Source organism: Babylonia areolata, chromosome 19 (genome assembly GCF_041734735.1).
Source record: "Babylonia areolata isolate BAREFJ2019XMU chromosome 19, ASM4173473v1, whole genome shotgun sequence".
NCBI lineage: Eukaryota > Metazoa > Mollusca > Gastropoda > Neogastropoda > Buccinidae > Babylonia > Babylonia areolata.
This window is the reverse complement of record NC_134894.1, coordinates 9,697,748-9,718,997: the sequence shown is the minus strand read 5'-3', so window position 1 is coordinate 9,718,997 and position 21,250 is coordinate 9,697,748. Positions and strand designations below refer to the sequence as shown.

Sequence of the window (21,250 nt, the reverse complement as noted above, 5' to 3'; positions counted from 1 at the left end):
CTTAAATAAGTTCAAAAGGGGGTACACCCATGGCTGGGTCAGTGTCAGACACTGGACATCTGATCCATTGTTCACCGGTGATTGTGTGACTGGGAAAGGCACTTTACTCCCATTTTCCTCACTCCACCCCGATGAAAATGGGTACCTGACAGACCTTGGCTTGGGGTAGGTTAAAACAGTAGATGGAGAGGATTGGGTCCTGCCTTCTTATGGCAAGCCCTTGACAAACTGGATATGAATCAGCTGCCCCGGTGTCTGTCAGAGGCAAAGGAATTTTAACCCTTTTTTTTTTTAGGCTATACCTTGTAAGACAACACATTAAAACAAAAACATACGGCAGGGACACAAATGCCAACACACATACAAAAATGAAAAAAACAGAAGATATGCACACGCAGACACACCTGCACAAAATCAACTTTGTAGACATGCAGGTGCATGCACACACGCACACACACACACACGCACACAAACACATCAAAGCAACTTAAGTACGTACACACACACATACACATTTCAATCACACTTACTTCCACAAAGTACGTGGTTGGTTGATCAGCATTGCAGAAAGTTGTGTTGTCACGGTTCAGGCCGATGTGAGAGATAAAAGAAGAGTTGAGCACTGGAGGCGTGAAGCCAAACTTGTCCCTGATACACTGACTCACTGTGGTGGTATCCAAAGGCAACTGTCAAAATAAATCATCACCCACTATCAATCCTCTCTACCGCTAACAAGTCCAGCGTTCTTCAAAATTTGTAGTATCACAACCTTCTTCTTCTTCTTCTTCTGCGTTCACTCGTATGTACACAAGTGGGCTTTTACGTGTATGACCGTTTTTACCCTGCCATGTAGGCAGCCATACTCCGTTTTCGGGGGTGTGCATGCTGGGTATGTTCTTGTTTCCATAACCCACCGACACTGACATGGATTACAGGATCTTTAACGTGCATATTTGATCTTCTGCTTGCATATACACACAAAGGGGGTTCAGGCACTAGCAGGTCTGCACATATGTTGACCTGGGAGATCGTAAAAATCTCCACCCTTTACCCACCAGGCGCCGTCACCGTGATTCGAACCCGGGACCTTCAGATTGACAGTCCAACACTTTAACCACTCGGCTACTGCGCCCGTCATCACAACCTTCAAACGACAAAACATTTACACAAACAGTATTTTTCACAGGTGAAACACAAAAATAACTCTTTATAATGGTAAGTAAGAAAACAACCAACTTCTCAACCCTCAGGCTGTCATAAAAAAATAGGAATGCTATCAAGTACAGTTGGGTTTGATTTCCTTAAGAAATGTGCTGATGGGTGGCTATGCACGATATTCACAAGACAGGTTACCAGATGCAATCAAAAACACAAACAAGGTCACCATACTATTGTTAGCAGATATGTTCCATAACATACACACCTATTGGCAAAATGACATGCCACATACAAGACATGCATGGAATTTCAATTTTTTTCAAGCAAACAAAACATGAAAAACAAGACATGCATGGAATTTCAATGTTTTTTCAAGCAAACCAAACATGAAAACTGGTATATACAAAAAATCCCATGGTCTTCAAATAACAGATCTGAATTTTTTTCATTTTTGGTAAACAAAACGTACATCTGCTTTGTTCCCATGCACACACACACACACACACACACACAAATGTGCCATAACTCACCAGGGTAAAAAAGGAGACAGAGAAGAGAGCGAGGACAGACAGGGTGGCAATGGTGTGGTTCATCCAGCGATACACCATGACCATTGTGGCCAGTGCTCGCACACCTTTAGGGGTGCACTGCAAAACACAAAAACATAGATCACCACACCATCATGTTAGTACTTCTCCACTCCTCCTAGAGAGCCATTTCCAAATGACCACTGCCAAACTCATGCTTATATATTTTCACCACAACAAAACAAAATTCAGACATTAAGTGTAAGTTGAGGGACAGAAAATGAATTAAGTCAGATACAGGCAGATAAAATCAGGCCACACACACCTGAACTGAGAGAAGAAAGAAAGAATGAATGGAGAAGGAGAGAGACAGACAGACAAGCACAGACAGACAGAGAAAAAGAGCAAGTATGAAATATAGGGAGAGAAAAATGAGAAAGAAAGAATTCCAAAGATAAAAGGATCATGCTGACAAGAATCCCTGTGTGTAACATTTTCAGTGTCACACTGATAGGACAATGAACAATGAACAAATGTTTTATTGAGGGTAAACTGGATAAGCTGGAAGCTTCTTTACACCATGCCCTCCCTCTACACACAAACACACACACACCCACACACACGCACAAAAGATGAAAAAGGAAAAAAAAAAAATTGGTACGGACACTCGGTGTAGACAGTAACAACAACAACAACTACAACAAGAGTTAATCACGAAACATAAAAAATAGCATGAAATATAACTCAGTCACTCACACACACACACACACACACGCACGCACCAGCTTACGCACGCATGCATACACGGGTTGATATACACTAATCTTCTGAGCTCCTTTCCCTGTTCACATTGTCAGAGAGCAACGAAATCTCTGTGTGTATCGTTTTCAGGGTCACGTTGACAGGAATCTCTGTGTGTAACTTTTGCAGTGCCATATCAACAATAATCTCCATGTGTCACTATTTCAGCATCATACTGACATTAAGAAACTCAGTGCGTCACTATTTCAGTGTCACAGTGACAGGCATCTCTGTGTGAAGCTTTCTCAGTGCCATGTCGACAATAATCTCTGTGTGTCACTATTTCGGCGTCATGTTGGCATCAAAATCTGTGCTTCACTTTTTCAGCCTAACGCGCACACTCACCTGACAAGTTTCCGAAATGGCCAGCAGGAAAAGAATGAAGGTGACGCCGAAGCAGGCAGGGAACAGCCCCAACATTATCACACACCTGCACACACCATTTGTTTCCTCTGACTCTCGTTTTACATAACGAGAACTGCAAAATACTGAAAGTGGGGGGAAAGGAGGAGAACACACAGCACATGATCGTCTTCAACAAGAGAAAATTAATTTGTGGGTGTCAGACTCGTAAGCAATGCATCAGAATCACAGTCATTCAATATGCAGACATAAAAGACAGAAATGCTTGAATGGTAACCAAAAGTAAACCATCCAATGATACATACAATGATCACAACCACTCACTAAAAACCGCACAATCATACACATTCAACAATTACAGAAGATAGGCATGAAGTACACTATAATTAAACATAGACATATAAGGAGCACTACCATGTGGGATGCAAGAAAATAAAGAACTGAAGGCCTGAATAATAAAAGAATGAAACTTTATTCAAATAAATGATGCAAACAGAACAACATTCCACAAAACCTCCGCCAAATTAACAATATATGATAAAGACAGCGGAGAAGAAAGGAAAACAGGAAAGAGTACTGGAAAATGAAATAACAGTCAGAAAAAAAGAACATCTAGGTGAGGGAAGATAACTTTCATAAAAAAAATAATAAAATGAAAAAAATACACACAAAAAAATTCTTTTATCACCACCTCCAGAGCCCAGCACACACGCTCTACCCAAAACTGTTCCAATGAATACATTCTTTCATATGCAGAACTCACTCTCACCTTCAACACATGCAACCAGACCATCACACCCTAAAAACATTCCACACAACAAACGCAAGACAAAATTATCCAGTCACTCCTGAAACAATGGGGGGAAAAAAAGAGAAGAAATCAGAACAGAACAAATACAATCACAACAAAAACCAAAGAAAATCAAAACAGAACACCATCATTAGCTCAAACAATCAAACACAAAACAAGAGAGGCAAGGCCTTCAATACTCACTTGTGATTGTGATACAAACTTAAAAAAAGATAAATTAAAAATATATAATCAAATTTAATTCTTAAAATGCAAAAAAAAAAAAAAAAAGCTTCGGAATAGACCAACACAAACAGTTAATGAACTAAAACAAAATAAACCGTTAATGATCTGGAAATATGGCTTAATTCGGGAGATTTACAACCTATTATTGGTATGACTGTGAAGATTGTTTTTCCTACTATGTTTAAGCCAAATTTAGTATTGGCAGACAAAGTATTTCCAGAGAAAATGGCAATGTTAGACTTTATCATAGACAGACAGACACATACACACAGACAATCGAACATGAGTTATAACATAGACACTTTGTTTACACAAGTGAGTCAAAAGTGTGTCCACACACACAAAAATTAGAACCCTCCATGGAATTGTTTTCCTCTTGTGTAGTATTTGCATTTATTTTTAGCCATCATGTAGAGAGATAATACTGGTAAGCAAGCAAATATATATGCACAAGCATGTATATACACATGCACAAAATCAATGTGTGTGCATTAATACATGCTCATGTACGCATAAATGCAAACACACACACACAAACCTCATGTTAGGGCATTTATACACATGCATGCACATACATATGCATGCACACGTAAAAACACACAAACTAAGTCAATCTGAATGCAGCATTTTACTTCACAGAAACAGACAGACAGACAAACACACACACACACACAAAGGCGAGAGATGGAGAGACAGACAAACCTAGGAATGATGATCAGCTGCACAGCAAAGATGCACAGCATCATGAGGTTAACACAGGCCAGGTGGGCGCTGAGCATTGTGTCACGTACCTTGCAGAACTGAAATCAAAACACCCACATATCTCCCATTAAATCACAGCCTTTGCAGCCCCACATCTGACATAACACCGCAGGCTTTGCAGCCCCACATCTGACATAACATCGCAGGCTTTGCAGCCCCACATCTGACATAACACCGCAGGCTTTGCAGCCCCACATCTGACATAACACTGCAGGCTTTGCAGCCCCACATCTGACATAACACCGCAGGCTTTGCAGCCCCATATCTGACATAACACCACAGGATTGACAGCCCCACATCTGACATAACTACAGGATTTACAGCCCCACATCTGACATAACTCCACAGGATTTACAGCCCCACATCTGACATAACTCCACAGGATTTACAGCCCCACATCTGACATAACACCACAGGATTTACAGCCCCACATCTGACATAACTCCACATGATTTACAGCCCCACATCTGACATAACACCACAGGATTTACAGCCCCACATCTGACATAACACCACAGGATTGACAGCCCCACATCTGACATAACTCCACAGGATTTACAGCCCCACATCTGACATAACACCACAGGATTTACAGCCCCACATCTGACAGCTCCACAGGATTTACAGCCCCACATCTGACATAACTCCATAGGATTTACAGCCCCACATCTGACATAACACCACAGGATTTACAGCCCCACATCTGACATAACACCACAGGATTTACAGCCCCACATCTGACAGCTCCATAGGATTTACATCCCCACATCTGACATAACACCACAGGCTTCACAGCCCAACATCCCACATCAAACCACAGGCTCCACAGCCCCACATCTCACATTAGATCACAGGCTTCACAGCCCCACATCCCACATCAAACCACAGGCTTCACAGCCCCACACCCCACATCAAATCAAACTTCACAGCCCAACATCTCACATCAAATCAGACTTCACAGCCCAACATCTCACATCAAACCACAGGCTTTGCAACCCCACATCCCACATCAAACCACGGGTTCCACAGCCCCACATCCCACATCAAAACCACAGGCTTCACAGCCCCACATATCTCACATTAAATCACAGGCTTTACAGTTCCACATCTCACATTTAACCCCACATCTGACATCAAACCACAGGTTCTACAGCCCCCCCATCTCACATAAAATCATTGGCTTTACAGTCCCACATGTCTCACATCAAACCACAGGCTTCATAGCCCTATATCTCACATCAAATCATTGGCTTTACAGCCCCACATACCTCACATCAAACCAGTCTTTACAGTCCCATATATCTCACATCAAACCACAGGTTTTACAGCCCCACATATCTCACATCAAACCACAGGCTTTTCAGCCCCACATACCTCACATCAAACCAGTCTTTACAGTCCCATATATCCCACATCAATCCACAGGCTTTACAGCCCCCACATCTCACATCAAACCACAGGCTTTTCAGCCCCACATATCTCGCATCAAACCAGGCTTTTCAGCCCCACATATCTCACATAAATCCACAGGCTTTACAGCCCCACATCTCACATCAAACCACAGGCTTTACAGCCCCACATATCTCACACCAAACCACAGGCATTATACAGAACCTGGTACCACACTTTAGTGTGGGACTGTGACAGGGCTACATTCAAAACCTCTTCTCATAACATATCCTTGTATCAACAGGCGTCTGAGAGAAACAGGTAACTGCCTTTTGCTCACAAAATTTGAGCCAATCTTCCCCAGATGCACCCAAAAAGTGGATGCCAGCACCCGACTGGGTGGTTCCAGTCTCCTTTATGAGCCAACAGCACAATGAACTGGATTGGAGCTGGTTGAGAACTGCACTGAAAAAAAAAAAGAAAACCCACCTGACAGGGGTCAGTCTTCCAATGAGTATTGAAGTATTGAACCCACCACCTGCTAGCCATCAGTCCATGGCACTATCCACTGTCTAGCAGCGCCTTTGACTAGTTTTAGCATCCTTTTATCTAAGTTCAGCAATCATTGTTACACAGCTCAGTCCTAAACTGCTCCTCCCAACTGAAGCCTTCAATATGGCAGACAAAAGCCAGCCAGGAAATAAAAGCGGGTAACTTATAAGCTCATCCAAGAGCAAAACAAAAGGAAGCATATTAAAATGATTCAGAATATCACGAAGTTCCACATCAACAGCTCAGAACATGTACAATATTAGAAATGCACACTGAGAAAAAACAAGAGAAAAAAAACAGCCAAATGCACACACTCACACACACACAGTTAACAATAGCTAACCTTCTTTTCCAGGTCTGCCTCTCTGAAGGTGAGGATAAAAGCCTTGACATGTTTGGAGCGTTCACGGTCAACGCTACGGGCGTCAATGGCCAGGCCTAGGTACTCATTCACCTCATCCTCTGGGTCCTTCTCTATGTCATCTCGCACCCCTAGTCTGCAAGACAGAAATCACAAAAAGCTGAATCACTTTCTGGCTGCAACATTGCTTTGTTGATGAAATGACGCTGCTGCATTATGAAAAAGCATCACTTCTTGATTGGATAAAGATATTACAAAAGGCAAAGCCTGTTAGGAACAGTGTGAAGCATGCTGAACAACAACAAAACCAAAACCGCGGATTGGAGGGGTGGGGGTGAGGGTTGTTACAAGCTGTGTGCTGGAAATAGAACAACTGCATCTTCAGAAGCCCAATCAATCAGCATTGCATTGTTTCACTATCATCGTACAGATATATTTAACTTTCAAACATGCCCTGTCTTCATCATGACTTTTCAGCTTCAATAAATGGTAACAAAAACGGACGAATGTAACCTCATGACAATCACCCTGGACTGACAGATCAGATGCACGTTTTCTCAAATGAACACAATACATAAGTCACTGACTGTAATAATCCAAGCCTGTTTGAACATCTCTCAGCACTATAACTTTGGAATGAAAACCAAAATAATTATTTCTCACTGTCAGAATTTATGATATACATGCCATCCCCCTTTCAAAAACTACATTTTTTTTCTAGCCTGTGATCACAGTAATTGATAAATTTAGAAACCAGATCATTTTCAAGGTAACATCATGCAATTTAGCTTAAACAGTGAATCTTGACCATTCAATGCATGTGCATGTGAAAGTAAATCTGTTGATCTAAATGACTGTTTATGGATATTATCATGAAATAAGTGATAAAGCCTTTGGAAAAATCATTCTCTGAAAAAAATCTAGCAGCTTCCTTCACCTCCTTTAAAAAAATATACTGTTGCAAACGTTTGTTGTGATCAGTGCACAGGCTGAAAATGAGTGTGTCTGAAAGACCTTGCATAGCTACTTTTTGTGAAAAGCAATCATTTTGGCAAAAGTAGACAGTGTAAGATCTTCACACTGCGCATGAAACACAACAGCCTTTCTGTGTGTTGAGGAATATTCTGAAATCTAATGTTTATGATGAGTAAGATACATTTAAAACATATACATATTTCCCATAGTACAATCAGATTTCCCTTCACTTCACAGAATTCTGACCCTGACAGCAGATATAATTTTTTGCTAAAATGTAACTTCCGTACAAGGCAGAAGTATTTTCTTTTTGAATCAGATATTAAAATAATGACTGCTTATACTTGCTATGTCACTATATTTGACAAAAGTGCCGCATTTTGTGAATAAGAAAAAACAAATAAATAACAGTAACCTGACTTTGTAAACTTTTTCAGCGTATGTTTAATCTTTTGTGCCCTTCACAGGCAGGGCATGGTCATAATAATTAGAATGTGTGGAAAGAACTGATTTTTTTCCTATTCTTATGCCAAATTGTTTTCCAGAGAAAATGAATTTGTTAAAATCACACCCACACACACCCACACACACACATAGATATGAGCCAAAAAGTAAACAATATTTTAACAATATTTTGCTTACATTTTCAGAGTAGAAGTCAAACATATGAACAATAACAACCATCCATCATCCCCTCTTATTTCAAAAACAAAACGCTGTTTCTTCTTGCTACTATGTTGCTATGATGACATAAGACAAAGGAGCTGGATTGATCACTGCTGCAACATTGTCACCCAAGATGTCAATGATGTAAATTAATATCAATGCTGCATTACTACTTTTTTTTCTCTCAAAGGCTGCACTATTGGTTTACATTTCTGGAATGCATTTGAAAGCCCATGATTTCTCGTAATCCCACGATTTCTCTCACTTTGAAGTGAGTTGCACATACTGACAGGCAGCAGTTATCTTCTGACTCGCATACAGCTAATGACACATGTTAAGCGCAGTTAAGTAAAAGGGAAAGAGCAGCAGCCTTCACTCATCCACCTGTTTGTACTGTGTGCTGATTGTACTGAAGTCACTGAGAGTGTGCAGGCTCTTTTCAGCTCTTTGCACAATGAAAACAGGCTTTGAACAGATGTGATATTCGTCACCGTCACCGATCCCTCAGATTCCGAATCCTTTGGGGCGCCTTTGAAGCTTTGTCAACCACCTTTCTCCAGTCCTCGTGTCTCTCAGCCGCTCTCAGGGTGTCTCTCAGCTCCATGCCTGTCCACTCTCGGATGTTGTCCTCCCATCTCTTCCTTTGTCTGCCTCTTCTTCTTCCTCCCCTCACTGTGCCTTGTAAGATTGTTTTAGCAAGACCAGAGGAGCGTGTGACATGACCAAACCACTTCAGTTTTCGTTGTCTGGCGAGTGTTTGAAGGTCAGTATAGGGCCCCGATTTCATTGCGGATGCGTCTCTTGACTTCTTCATTCGTGATGTGGTCTTTGTATGAGATGCCTTACAGTCTTTGGAAGCACCTCATTTCTACAGCTCTTATTCTTCTCTCTAGGTCCGCTGTGAGGGTCCATGATTCACATGCATATAAAAAGATTGACATGACCAGAGAACGCATCAGTCTGATTTTGGAACTGTTGGCGATTTTTCTGTTTCTCCAGATGGGTTTGAGCTTGGTCATTGCGGCTGTGGTCTGGGCAATTCTTGACAGTATTTCTGGTTTTGATACCTCGTCTGTCACGATAGATCCCAAATATTTGAATCTGTGAACACTTTCAAGTTTCTGGTCTTTGATTTTGATTTCTGATGTGAAGTTGCTGTTTGTCATCATTTTTGTTTTTTCCCCGCTGATTTCCATACCAAATTTTGTTGATTTTTCTTCTAAGCGGTTCACTAAGTCTGTTAGCTCTTGCTCGTGACCAGCTAATCCGTCAATATCAGCAGCGAAGCGCAAGTTTGTGATTGTTCGCCCTCCAATGCGATATTACACTTTCACAAATCACATAATGAAAACTCCATGAAACCCCACTGGGGTGCAGATAGTAGAAACAAACAAGGCCTAGTTACCACGGCCTGCATGCTGCTTAAGGCATGTCTGGAATTTGGTCAGGGTGTGGCACAAAGTCAGGCAGGTGGCACTGCTCAACTTGGCGGACAGCCATGATATGACAGCTTACTCGTACCAGTTCAGAAAATATGTAATGCACATACGTGCAACACGCACTGCACTGTGATGACACACTATGCCTGGGAAGAGGAACCTGAATTTCACACAGAGAAACCCTGCACTGCACTATGATGATACACCATCCTCTGGAAGAACAACCCGAATTTCACAGAGAAATCCCGTGCTGCACTGTGGTGATATACTATCCACAGGAAGAGCAACCCAAATTTCACATAGTGAAATCTGTTGTGACAAAAAAAGTAATGATATGTTTAACCTGCATACCCACAAACGCACACACATACACACTGCCCTCAGTCTGGTTACTCTGAATCCTAGCTATTCTGTTAGTGTGGAAGCAGAGAGAGAGGTGAAGCAAAGGCAGCATCATGACTAACTTGTTATGGATGTTGCGGGCCATCTTGTCCTGTCTGTTCTCTCCACGCGGGCTGTCTCCCAAGTGGCTTTCTGTGGCTCTGGCCATGTGGACCTGACAGCACGACAGTCACAGCACAAACACACACACACACACACACACACATATATATATATATATATATATATATATACAAACACACACACACACACACATACATATATATATCATTATCATGAGCATAACGCTGAATCAAGTTCATATCATACAAAACTGAAACAAATCTGAATCACCTATAAAAACAAACAAATAAATAAACAGATAAATATATAAATAAATAACTTTTCTTTACAGCATATGTGCAAAGTGTGTGTGTGTGTGTGTGTGTGTGTGATGTAAGGAGGTGGTCATATATGTGTGTGAATGCATGCGAGTGTGTGTCTGAGTGTGGGCGTGCATATGTCAAGGGAGAGTGGGCAGACATTTGGGACCTGTCCAATGTCAGATCTGAATATTGCAATGCATCAGCTTGCACACAAACCTTCACATCTGACTTGATGAGGTAAGTCTGGATGTTGTGGTCTCTCAAGTAGGTGTTCCGCTCCCCTCCAAAGCCTGGCTCCACATCATAGTCTCCATTCAGACAGTCCAGCGTTTCCTGAGTTATGTGCACACGCCTGGGGGAGAAAGAAAGAGAAATAAATGCACAACACAAATGGGAACTTTGTTTAAAAAAATATGAATAAACATTAAGACTGAAAGAAAGAGAAATAAATGCACAACACATATGGGAACTTTGTTTAAAAAATATGAATAAACTATTTTTTACTGAATATGGCAAACTAGAGGAACAAAAAAAAGAAAGTAAGAACTGTTAGAATAACAAATGCAGTTGAAGCGCTGGAAAACATTAAGCGCATGGAATCCAAGCAACCTAGAAAAAAAACAAAGGCAGGATAATGATTGTTTTGGCTGCTACTTTTGGGAGTGTGCTGTCTAATCTTAGTGACCAGGGTTCGAGGCCCTATTTTCAGAATGGTGCTGCGTCCGTGGGACAGGCACTTTTGTCCGTTTTACCTCACTCCACACAGGTGTGAAATGGTACCTGGCTTCAGCTGGGGAAGGTTAACTCACTCAGTATGGCCAGTCCTCTCTTCTCCTCTACACAGATCCATCGGATGTCCAGTGGGTGTCTGAATGACCCAACCTTTCGCTTCTGTCGTCAGAATTGTGGTATTCTTTGTCAACATTCACCTCTTCAGTATAGGACCCTTCCGCTTGTAATATTTTGATGATGGTAATTGGGGTGAAACGCTGTTAACGTCGTCTCTTTCGCCGTTCGTATGGAGAGAGTTAAAACAGAGGAAGGAGAGGACTGGGCCCCACCTTCTATGCCGAACCCTACATTCAGTGGGTGGCTGTAGATGACTAACAGATATTTGACCTTAACCTTTAACTACCAAACTGTTCCAGACAACTGACACACTTGACAAGACTTGCAAACAGTCTTAATCTGTTATCAATTTACATTGTGAAAGTGTCAATCTGTCATCAGTTTACAAAACGTCATCTTACAGACCATTGTGAATAGATTTCATGCTATTTAACACATCCCCCCTGTAGACAACACAGATAATATCAGACCTATCAACCCCTGTGAATAAAAGTACAAGACGACAGTGGTACTGAACAGGTATTTTTCAAAGCACTTCACAATACCATGTCAGTCAGACACAATGCACACAAAAACATACAAACAAATGCACACACACACACACACACACACACACACACATGCACACATCACCACACAAGGAAGAACTAAATGCGGACCCACAGAACAACAGACATGAAACACTATAACAGCCCTGAGAACTGAACATACCCTGGCAAACCCCCAGCCTCCATAATGTTGGCAAGAGTGACATCGTTGGACCACACGTCAAACTGCCACTTGCGCAGTCCAAGCACCCCGCACAGCACGTGCCCCGTGTGGATGCCCACCCGCATGTTCACGTCTGTGTTGGTCACGTCTCGCACCAGTCTGTCACACAACACAATGGCCAGTTGTGGGTGACCTGTCAATGCTCAAACACCACTGGTGCCCATCAGGTAAAAAGAACTTTACCATACCTTACTGAAACTGTTTCCATCATTGAGCATGACCCATACTGTACCTTAGGCAAACTTCCTTCCTTCCTTCTGACATTTAACACCAGACTTGAATCTTGTCAGAGTGAAGCAATGGCCTAGAACATGAGACGCCTGTCTGGGGAGTGAGAAGACACCAGAGTCCAATGGTCTAAATCCTGCGCAAGCTGGATTCCCAGCTCCTCCCCCTCTCCCTGTCTCCACTAGACCTTCAGTGGTGGTGAAATAACCTCAAATTTGAGATAAACTGAAAACCTCATTTTGCTTGGATGTGATAAAAAAAAAAAAAGAGTAAAAAATGATGTGGTATTTGATGACTTTTTTCTAAAGCGACTAAATCCTACACTGATACGTATAAACAGGCTAATAATCAGCATGATTTCACAGTATCTAAAACAACACCAACCCACAGATACAAAACAGAAAAGCATAAAGCAACATTATACTCCAAACTAACACTTTTCTGACAACTGGTATCAAATTACAAAAAAAACCTGTTCACAGAAAACCCATGTTTTAAGGTTACTCTCACCGTGCTGAAATAATAAAACCAATATTGTGAAAACACAGAATAACCAATATTGTGAAAACACAGAATACGATACACTAGTTACTATCAATCATGACTCACAAGGCAGGTTAGAGTGAGTAAACACTGCAGAACCACACAAAGAGGTGGTGTTACTAACACATCAAAACATAGCTGAGCTTCATTGAAGAATTAAGGAACACTGCAGTACATTAACTTTGAATGTTACTGATTACTGATTATCTTGTGTTAAGTGAAGATATAAAGCAAGACAGTACAATACAGTCCTTCCTCACAAAACAAAATTCAATGTCAAACAGACAAACACTACAGACCATCAACAATGATGGTTACAGATTTCAGTGGTCATCAAGGTGTTAAAGCTACAACAGCAAAAAGCACAAGAAACAGTGAAATGCTTGTCAGCACTCTGATTAATATATCCAAATCATATTCAGACTGCATTCAACCACAGTTTCCAAACTTACCATATTCATCATCTACAAACAACACATAATGATTATGTTAATGCTGATGACCTGTTCAACTCGACTCCACAAATGTTGCACGAAAAGGCGACTCTTGTTCTCAACTTCATCTCCCACAACCAAAGTCAAGTCTCTCTATCACACACACACACACACACACACACACACACACACACACACACACACACACACACACACAGAGAAGAACAGAATAATGCTTGCAAACAAAAGGTAATGATACAATGACAATGATAAATGTTTTATTGTGGATAAAACAGATAAGCTTGAGCTTCTTTACATTTGCCGGGAATTTCCTTTGAAGTTAGGATGGTGCTAATTTATTCATAATTTTGTACATAAAAACCCTTGTCAAAATGACATCTTCAATGAAAAGAAAGAATATTCAGAGAGAGAGAGAGAGAGAGAGAGAGAGAGAGAGAGAGAGAGAGAGAGAGAGAGAGAGAGAGAGAGAGAGAGAGAGAGAGAGAGAGAGAGAGAAGACACAGTGGAAGAGGAGGATTTTAAACACAGAAACTACAGCTAAAAACCACACAATAAGTACATACATCGATAACAGGACCAACAGAGTTCATGACAACTGACAAACCAAAATGATCACTCAGTATTTCACACTTTAAACTATATTTCCCTCCTGATGTAATCGTGGACTATATAATGAAGAAAACAAAGTGTCCTTCCAACAAAAATACACAACGGTTTACCAAGCTTGAATTGCAATAGACAAAGACTGATTGATACACTTTCGCTTTAGCAGAATTCAGACAACTAGCTCAGCTCCTTTGTGAAGAAAGTGAAGTGAAGGTAAGGCCGGTAAAGGCATGTAAACATTCTCCCACATACCAAGTCTGATCATCTGTCAGTATTAACTGAGTTTAGGCATCATAGACAAAACACATACTTCTTCTCTCTCTCTCTCTGAGAAAAGATTAGTTCGGCATACTGATGACAGAAAATGAAAGATATGATACTCTCACTAGCAAAATATGTATTTGAGGCAGTAAATGTACATAAAACGTCTACTATCTGTCCAAATACGCATTAATCAATTAAAAACTTAGTATGGGTCCTATGAGGGGAAAAAAAAGGCATAGACAAAAAGGAAGAGTTACGTTTGGATGGTCAATTTCGACAATGTATTTTTAAGATGTGTTTCTATTGATACGACGTGTTTCAGTGTTACAGGCTTAAATAATTATTACATGTTTTACATGTACTTTGTTGTGTGTTCGTATTGATATGATGTGTGTCAACAGTCACATGCTTAAATAATCATTATATGGATTATATGTACTTTGTTTCCTGTGTACTGTTCAAATCTTGGAGACGAACGACCAGGGGGAAAAAAGGCACAGTGCCCGCCTGCCACATGGACTTTTTAAGCAAATGACAAAGTACCAAAGTGCCACTTATCCCTTAGTAGTTTAACTTACTTTGATTATGTTTTTCCTTTCTGTTCCATTTATTTGTTTTGCACCATTTTTATTCTGATTTGTACCTACTATGTTACCAGAGTTTTACAGCTAAGGACATTAATTTAAACACTTCGGCGTTCTCTCTCTATCTCTGCCTCCCTCTCTGTCTGTCTTTCATCATCATTTTTTTAAACAAATGATGGGACATATACATCTACTCAGGTCTCTTTGGGGGCGAGCAAACTGCCCACTGTGATAATCATTCATTCATGCATCGCTAATTCTTGTTTGGAGCAGCAGTTTCTTTCACACACAAATAACAGGAACAATAACAACAACAAAAAATCGAAACGAACAAGGAAGTCCTAGATGTTAAAATCCCATCCATGTACAGATCTGTCATCAATGGAGATGATACTTGGGGCGATATGGGTCACTGTCAGTTTGAAGCAGATGTGAACCCCTGCCCCCATCTACCACTGTTTCTTCACAACCACACATATCTGAGTAAGCATACAGACACCCACTCACACACACACACACACACACACACATGCACACGCATACGCACGCACACAAACATTGTATAGAAGTTATTAACCTTACTGTCAGTTTTGGTTTTTTCCCAACACCCTGGCTTCCAAATAGAATGAACATCAAATTTTAAGACAAGACAAAAGAAAAAAAAAGAAAAAAAACAAGAAGGGAAATCTCAGATTTTTTTTTCCTTTTCAAGTTGATGATTCTGACAAGAAACGTGCTGTGCAAACGTCACCAAAACAGGTGTCAGCTGTTGTGTGCAACAAAAATCATTCCTGCACATGAAACTAATTCATCATCTGTCAATGAAAAAGCATCCATGATGCACTGTTTGGGTTCACTAACTTTTTTTTTAATCATGAAGACAGAAGCAGAAAAAGTCTAGATTACCTGTCATTCGAGGTGTTTGAGTTTTCTGGAGAAATGCCTACAGAATAGTAGATAGATGTCTGAATCTTTATTAAAACAATTTTTCTTAAAGAAAAGAAACGAAAAAATAGGAGGAAAAACAACCTTAGTATTGCGACAGATTTTTCTATCAAGGAAAATGATAAATAAAATACAATATCACATACACCCTTGTTTTTGTCTCAATCTCTGCTTGATTTGTCAGATATTTCTATCTGTATCATTGTCTCTGTATATGAGTTAGTCTCTTCAATCTTTTACTTTATCATGACTCAAAATCAACATTGTCTCAAAATCAACAACTACTACTACTACTACATACTGTTTTAGGTGATTTGCTGCTACTTGATTTTTAGCTGATCTTCAGAGCCCCCGCCCCTCCCCCACCCCCCTACCCCCGTTTTATTTTTGCTTTGCCTGTACATGTACAAAAAACAAAAAAAGAGATGTTACATACGAGGTGTGTTCAAAAGGTATCTGATCTTAATTTTTCATGCGAAAACAAATGAAGCTAGGGAGGTGTGGTTTGGTGCACGTATGTAGGCGACCCTAATGCGCATGCGTGAATTTTTTCCCACCTGTTGAAGCTGTCAGTCGACTGCAGACCGCCAATGAGTGAGGAAGTGTAAGTGAACGCTGTCGGATTTTCGTTTTTGACAAAATGACTGAAAAACTTGAACAACACAACTGCATCAAATTTTGTGTCAAGCTTGGCGATTCCAAAGTCTAAATGATCCGCAAGATTTAACAGGCCTTTGGGGACGAAGCAATGGGCACCACACAGATAAAGGAGTGGTATAACTGTTTCAAAGATGGCCGCACATCACTGGAGAGTGAAGCACATTCTGGTAGGCCCTCAACATCATGAAATGAGATCGTCATTACCAGTTGAGGACCCTGGTGATGCAAGATTGTCGAATCATGATCAAAGAACTTGCAGACGAGGTGGGTGTCAGCATTGGATCCGTTCATTCCATTATGCAGGAGGATTTGGACTTGAGGAAAATCTCAGCGAAGGTCATACCAAACACACCTGCCCATTCTTCACATATGACACAGGGTTTCCTGGCCAAACACAACACACCTGTGCTTCGTCAGGCTCCCTACTCTCCCAACATGGCTCCGTGTGACTTCTGGCTGTTCCCATAGCTGAAAATGCCCCTGAAAGGGACCAGATTTCAGTCAAGAGAAGACATTATACACAATGCGACAGACCAGCTGCACGCCATCCCAAAAGAGGCGTTCCAGCACTGCTTCCAACAGTGGCAGAACCGTTGGGAGAAGTGTGTGGCAGCCGAAGGGGACTACTTTGAAGGAGATTAGTGTAAGTTTGTTGTATCTGGATATGATTAGTTTTTTTATGAACAAAGGTCGGATACTTTTTGAACACACCTCGTATGCCTATTAATTTCCAAATTTATTCAAAGGATTAATCTGCTAATTCATTCTTCTTCTGTTCTCTGACAGAATGGTTAATATGTTCAGCTGCCAATATCGAGAGTATGTGAAAGTGTGAGTTCGAATCCTGCTCTCGCCTTTTCTCCCAAGTTTGGAAAATCAGACTGAGCGTCTAGTCATTCAATAAACCACGGTCCCATGTGCAGCACGCACTTTGCACACTGAAAAACGACCCATGGCAATGAGAGTGTTACCCTCTGGTAAAATTCTGTAAAAGAAATCCACTCTGACAGGTACACAAATATAATTATAAGCATTCACTCAGGGCCTGACTTAGCGCATTGGATTATGCTGCTGGTGAGGCATCTGCCTTGCACATGTGGTGCAGCATGTATATATCTGAATTCAGTTATGCCTTCTTGAGAAACTGAAACTCTCTCTCTTGCCTGCCCCTCTACCTCCCACCCCTTTCTCTCTCTCTCTCTCTCTCTCTCTACCACGTCTAATTCCACATCAACAGCTCCCAATGCAACCTTTTGCTCTATAATGGGCGTGTCAATAATGGACATTTCATCTGGAATGCACATTATTTTCCTTTCTTTTTCTCCAAATCAATATGAAAAAAAAAAAGTAATAATAATAATAATAATAATTAAAGACAGAGCTCTAAATCAGGGGCTCATCGGATTTTCTGCTTTAGAACACACACTCACACAAAAAACTGATCAAATATCCTGCCTCTCTATGCTGACTTTGACAGCAAGATGCCATCTCAGCGATGTCAAAACAGGCTCAAAATTAAAAACGCTGCACTGATTACATCCAGCCAAGGCTAAAACACATAATATATAAATTGAAAAGATATGGAAACCTGAATCGCCAAAAGCACATTCTGAAGGGGGACTGGTGGCCAAGCAGATCGAACACCTACTCTCTCAAGGGAGGGAGTTCCATTCAGAGTTACAAAACCAAAAGTTTGTCCCATCCAGTAAAAAAAGCACCTTGACTAGAAGTTCTATGTACAGGGCTGAGTTGCCTTAGGGATCATAACAGCGACAAGTTTGCTTTGCGCTGATTTTTTTTTTTTTTTTTTTTTTTTTTGATTCTAGGGAATTAGCAAAGGCCATGGAAAATTCCTTATTTATACAGAATAATCTTAGCTGCTAAGATTGTTTATGGAACCACCCTTGGTTATTTGGGTCAGACAATATTAAACTCAATGAGGCTGGTCCTAAGCACAAATAACCCATATAAAAAGAAGTACTGTCACTGACGAAATGCTGCAGAAAAAAATCCTCTTTGTTAAACAAGGAAACAAACTAACAAGAACCAATGGAAAAAAATGTGTGGTGATGTGAACAGTCTGTCTTCCCTTCACAGAAATTTTGCAAATTCCAAACAGAGAAATCTCTTTTGACAAGAAAATAATACAATGAAATGGTTAGAGAAAATTACTATGGTAAGAAAGCATAACTTTGTGTATATTTGTCAAAAAAAATTACCCCCCCCCCTCCCATCTCCCTCAGAAAAAACATGACACTTAACTGAAGTCTTCAAAACAAAACAAAAAAACAAACAAACAAACAGAAACCACCCAAAATAAATTTATAACTTGTACTCAGATTAACGCATTTTCAACACTCACAAAGATTATTCCAATGTGCTGCTTTCTTTTGTTTCTTATTAGCAAGACAGCTAACAAGGAACACACACACACACACACACACACACACACAACACACACAGAGTATACACAAACACCACAAACATGCACAATCGCACACCACATCATATCACACAACACCACATACACACACACACACAAAGGAATCAAGTTAAACATCACACAGAATTCTGCCTGAATTCCTAACACTCTGATGATCTGATTAACAACCGAAAGTGTTCACCAAGTAGACCTGAATTCATTCAGTACCAAAAAAAAGGCATACTGTGGACAAATCATGAGACGAAAAAAATTTACTAAATAAAAGCCAAAGTAGACGACTGCATTATTCTTTGAAAAGTTTGGCAACACTTTCCAGCGGCACGCATACTTCACATACAGGGTTCCAACACATGTGACCAAACAAAATTCCAAACATTTTTTCCAGACTTTTTCCGGACCAAAATGAAAAATTTCCAAACCAAAAACATAAAGCAAAATTGAAAAATGGATCTGCTGCACTGATGATGAAATGAGATCAGCAGATATCTCAAGTGTTGTTGTTCAATTTTCATTTGATTTTTTTTTTCTGTTCACTGTTTATTCTTTTAATTAAATGCAGTACTAAGCTCCGAGCTGAATGGTACTGGTCCAGGGTTTTATTAAAATTCAAAGACATTTTCCTGAAGGCCAGAACACAGTTTTTCCTAGACTTTTGCAGCCCTGGAAATGATTCTCTCATTTTTTTCAAGACTTACAGGACATGGCATGACCATGTTCATATGCCACTGTCGGTGACACAAGACCAATGTGAAATTTGCATTCAACACGCATGGAATGGATGAGTGAAAAAGATAATTATGGTGACAGAACCAGGTGAGAACGTGCAATTGCCCAAACAGTGCTATTGCAAAGTAAATGCCACCATTCATACAAATCACATTCTTTAGTACACAGTGACACACACATACACACAAACATTCTGAATTGATTTACACTAGGAACACACACACACACACAGAGGTTACCCAATTTACTTTTAATTAGTAGACTCCTTAGGTTAGTGTCAGTTTGAAACAGGCTGGTGCACTATTTCCGAACTTGTGCAACACCAATGCAGTGTGATCTGATGAGTTAAGTGATTGCTCAAACAACCACGCACACTGATGCACACGCATCACAGCAAACATGAGGTGACAAATGACAAACAACTTTACCCACGAAAGGAGGGTTCCTGCACAAGGAAAAAGAAGGGCAAATAGGGGTGCAAGCAACACACACACACACACACACAAAGACAATGTGATACATATATATACAATCCATGAAAAAAACATTTAGGAGATCGATGAATGTACAGAAAACAACTAGGCAATCAAATCTTATACTAAATATATGACTATTCATATTGGGAAAATAGCATCATCATCCAAATGTCATGGAGTGACCAAGTGTATAGCCATGCCATCATTTTCCTCCGCTGGACAAGCACAATATGCATGAAGGGACACAGATACACTAATGTTCAACCAAAATCTACTCCCAAGAATTACAAAAAGGAAAGCAAGATGTTCAGAGAACCACACACACAAAGGCATGCACACACATTCGCAAAATCACAAGTAAACACACCTCTCTCTCTCTCTCTCACTTCCACATGCACACACTCCATCTCCCCCCTCTTTCTTCCCTCACACACTCACCCACACACACAAATGCACAAACATACACACGCACACACAAACATGCCGGCACCTGCGCACATACACACACAAATAAAAAGACTCACGCAATATTATCAATCATGTCCAGCTCCATCCCCTGCCCCGCCTTTCTCTCTCTTTCTGTCTCACACACAACATACACAAAACATAACACAAAAACAAAGACATTATCATGACCCCTGTCTCCCCACTCTCACACATACATCGCCCTACTCCCACCCCCCACCCCCACCACCACCACCCCTACACACACAAATCCAGTCAATGAGAAAAAATCAAAAACACACACACACACACACACACCAAAAATACCAAGTCTCACCCAATGGCATCGATCATGTCCAGCCCCATCTCCACGCAGCAGTGTGCGTGGTCGGTGCGGGGGTCGGGGAGGCCTGACACACAGTAATAGCAGTCGCCCAGGATCTTGATGCGCAGGCAGTGG

The 21,250-nt window shown here is 40.8% G+C and overlaps 1 protein-coding gene across 1 annotated transcript in view; it reads right to left on the bottom strand.

Annotated features, from left to right (window-relative positions):
* The window catches only part of LOC143294058 (adenylate cyclase type 5-like), a 61,055-nt gene that overhangs the window by 9,206 nt on the left and 30,599 nt on the right, over positions 1 to 21,250 (bottom strand). Inside the window, 9 exon segments of the mRNA XM_076605474.1 lie at positions 531 to 686; positions 1,689 to 1,805; positions 2,832 to 2,916; positions 4,588 to 4,685; positions 6,932 to 7,085; positions 10,494 to 10,585; positions 11,013 to 11,148; positions 12,357 to 12,515; positions 21,128 to 21,250. The exon segment at positions 21,128 to 21,250 is cut by the window's right edge and continues 117 nt beyond it. Coding sequence (XP_076461589.1) covers positions 531 to 686; positions 1,689 to 1,805; positions 2,832 to 2,916; positions 4,588 to 4,685; positions 6,932 to 7,085; positions 10,494 to 10,585; positions 11,013 to 11,148; positions 12,357 to 12,515; positions 21,128 to 21,250 — 1,120 coding nt within the window.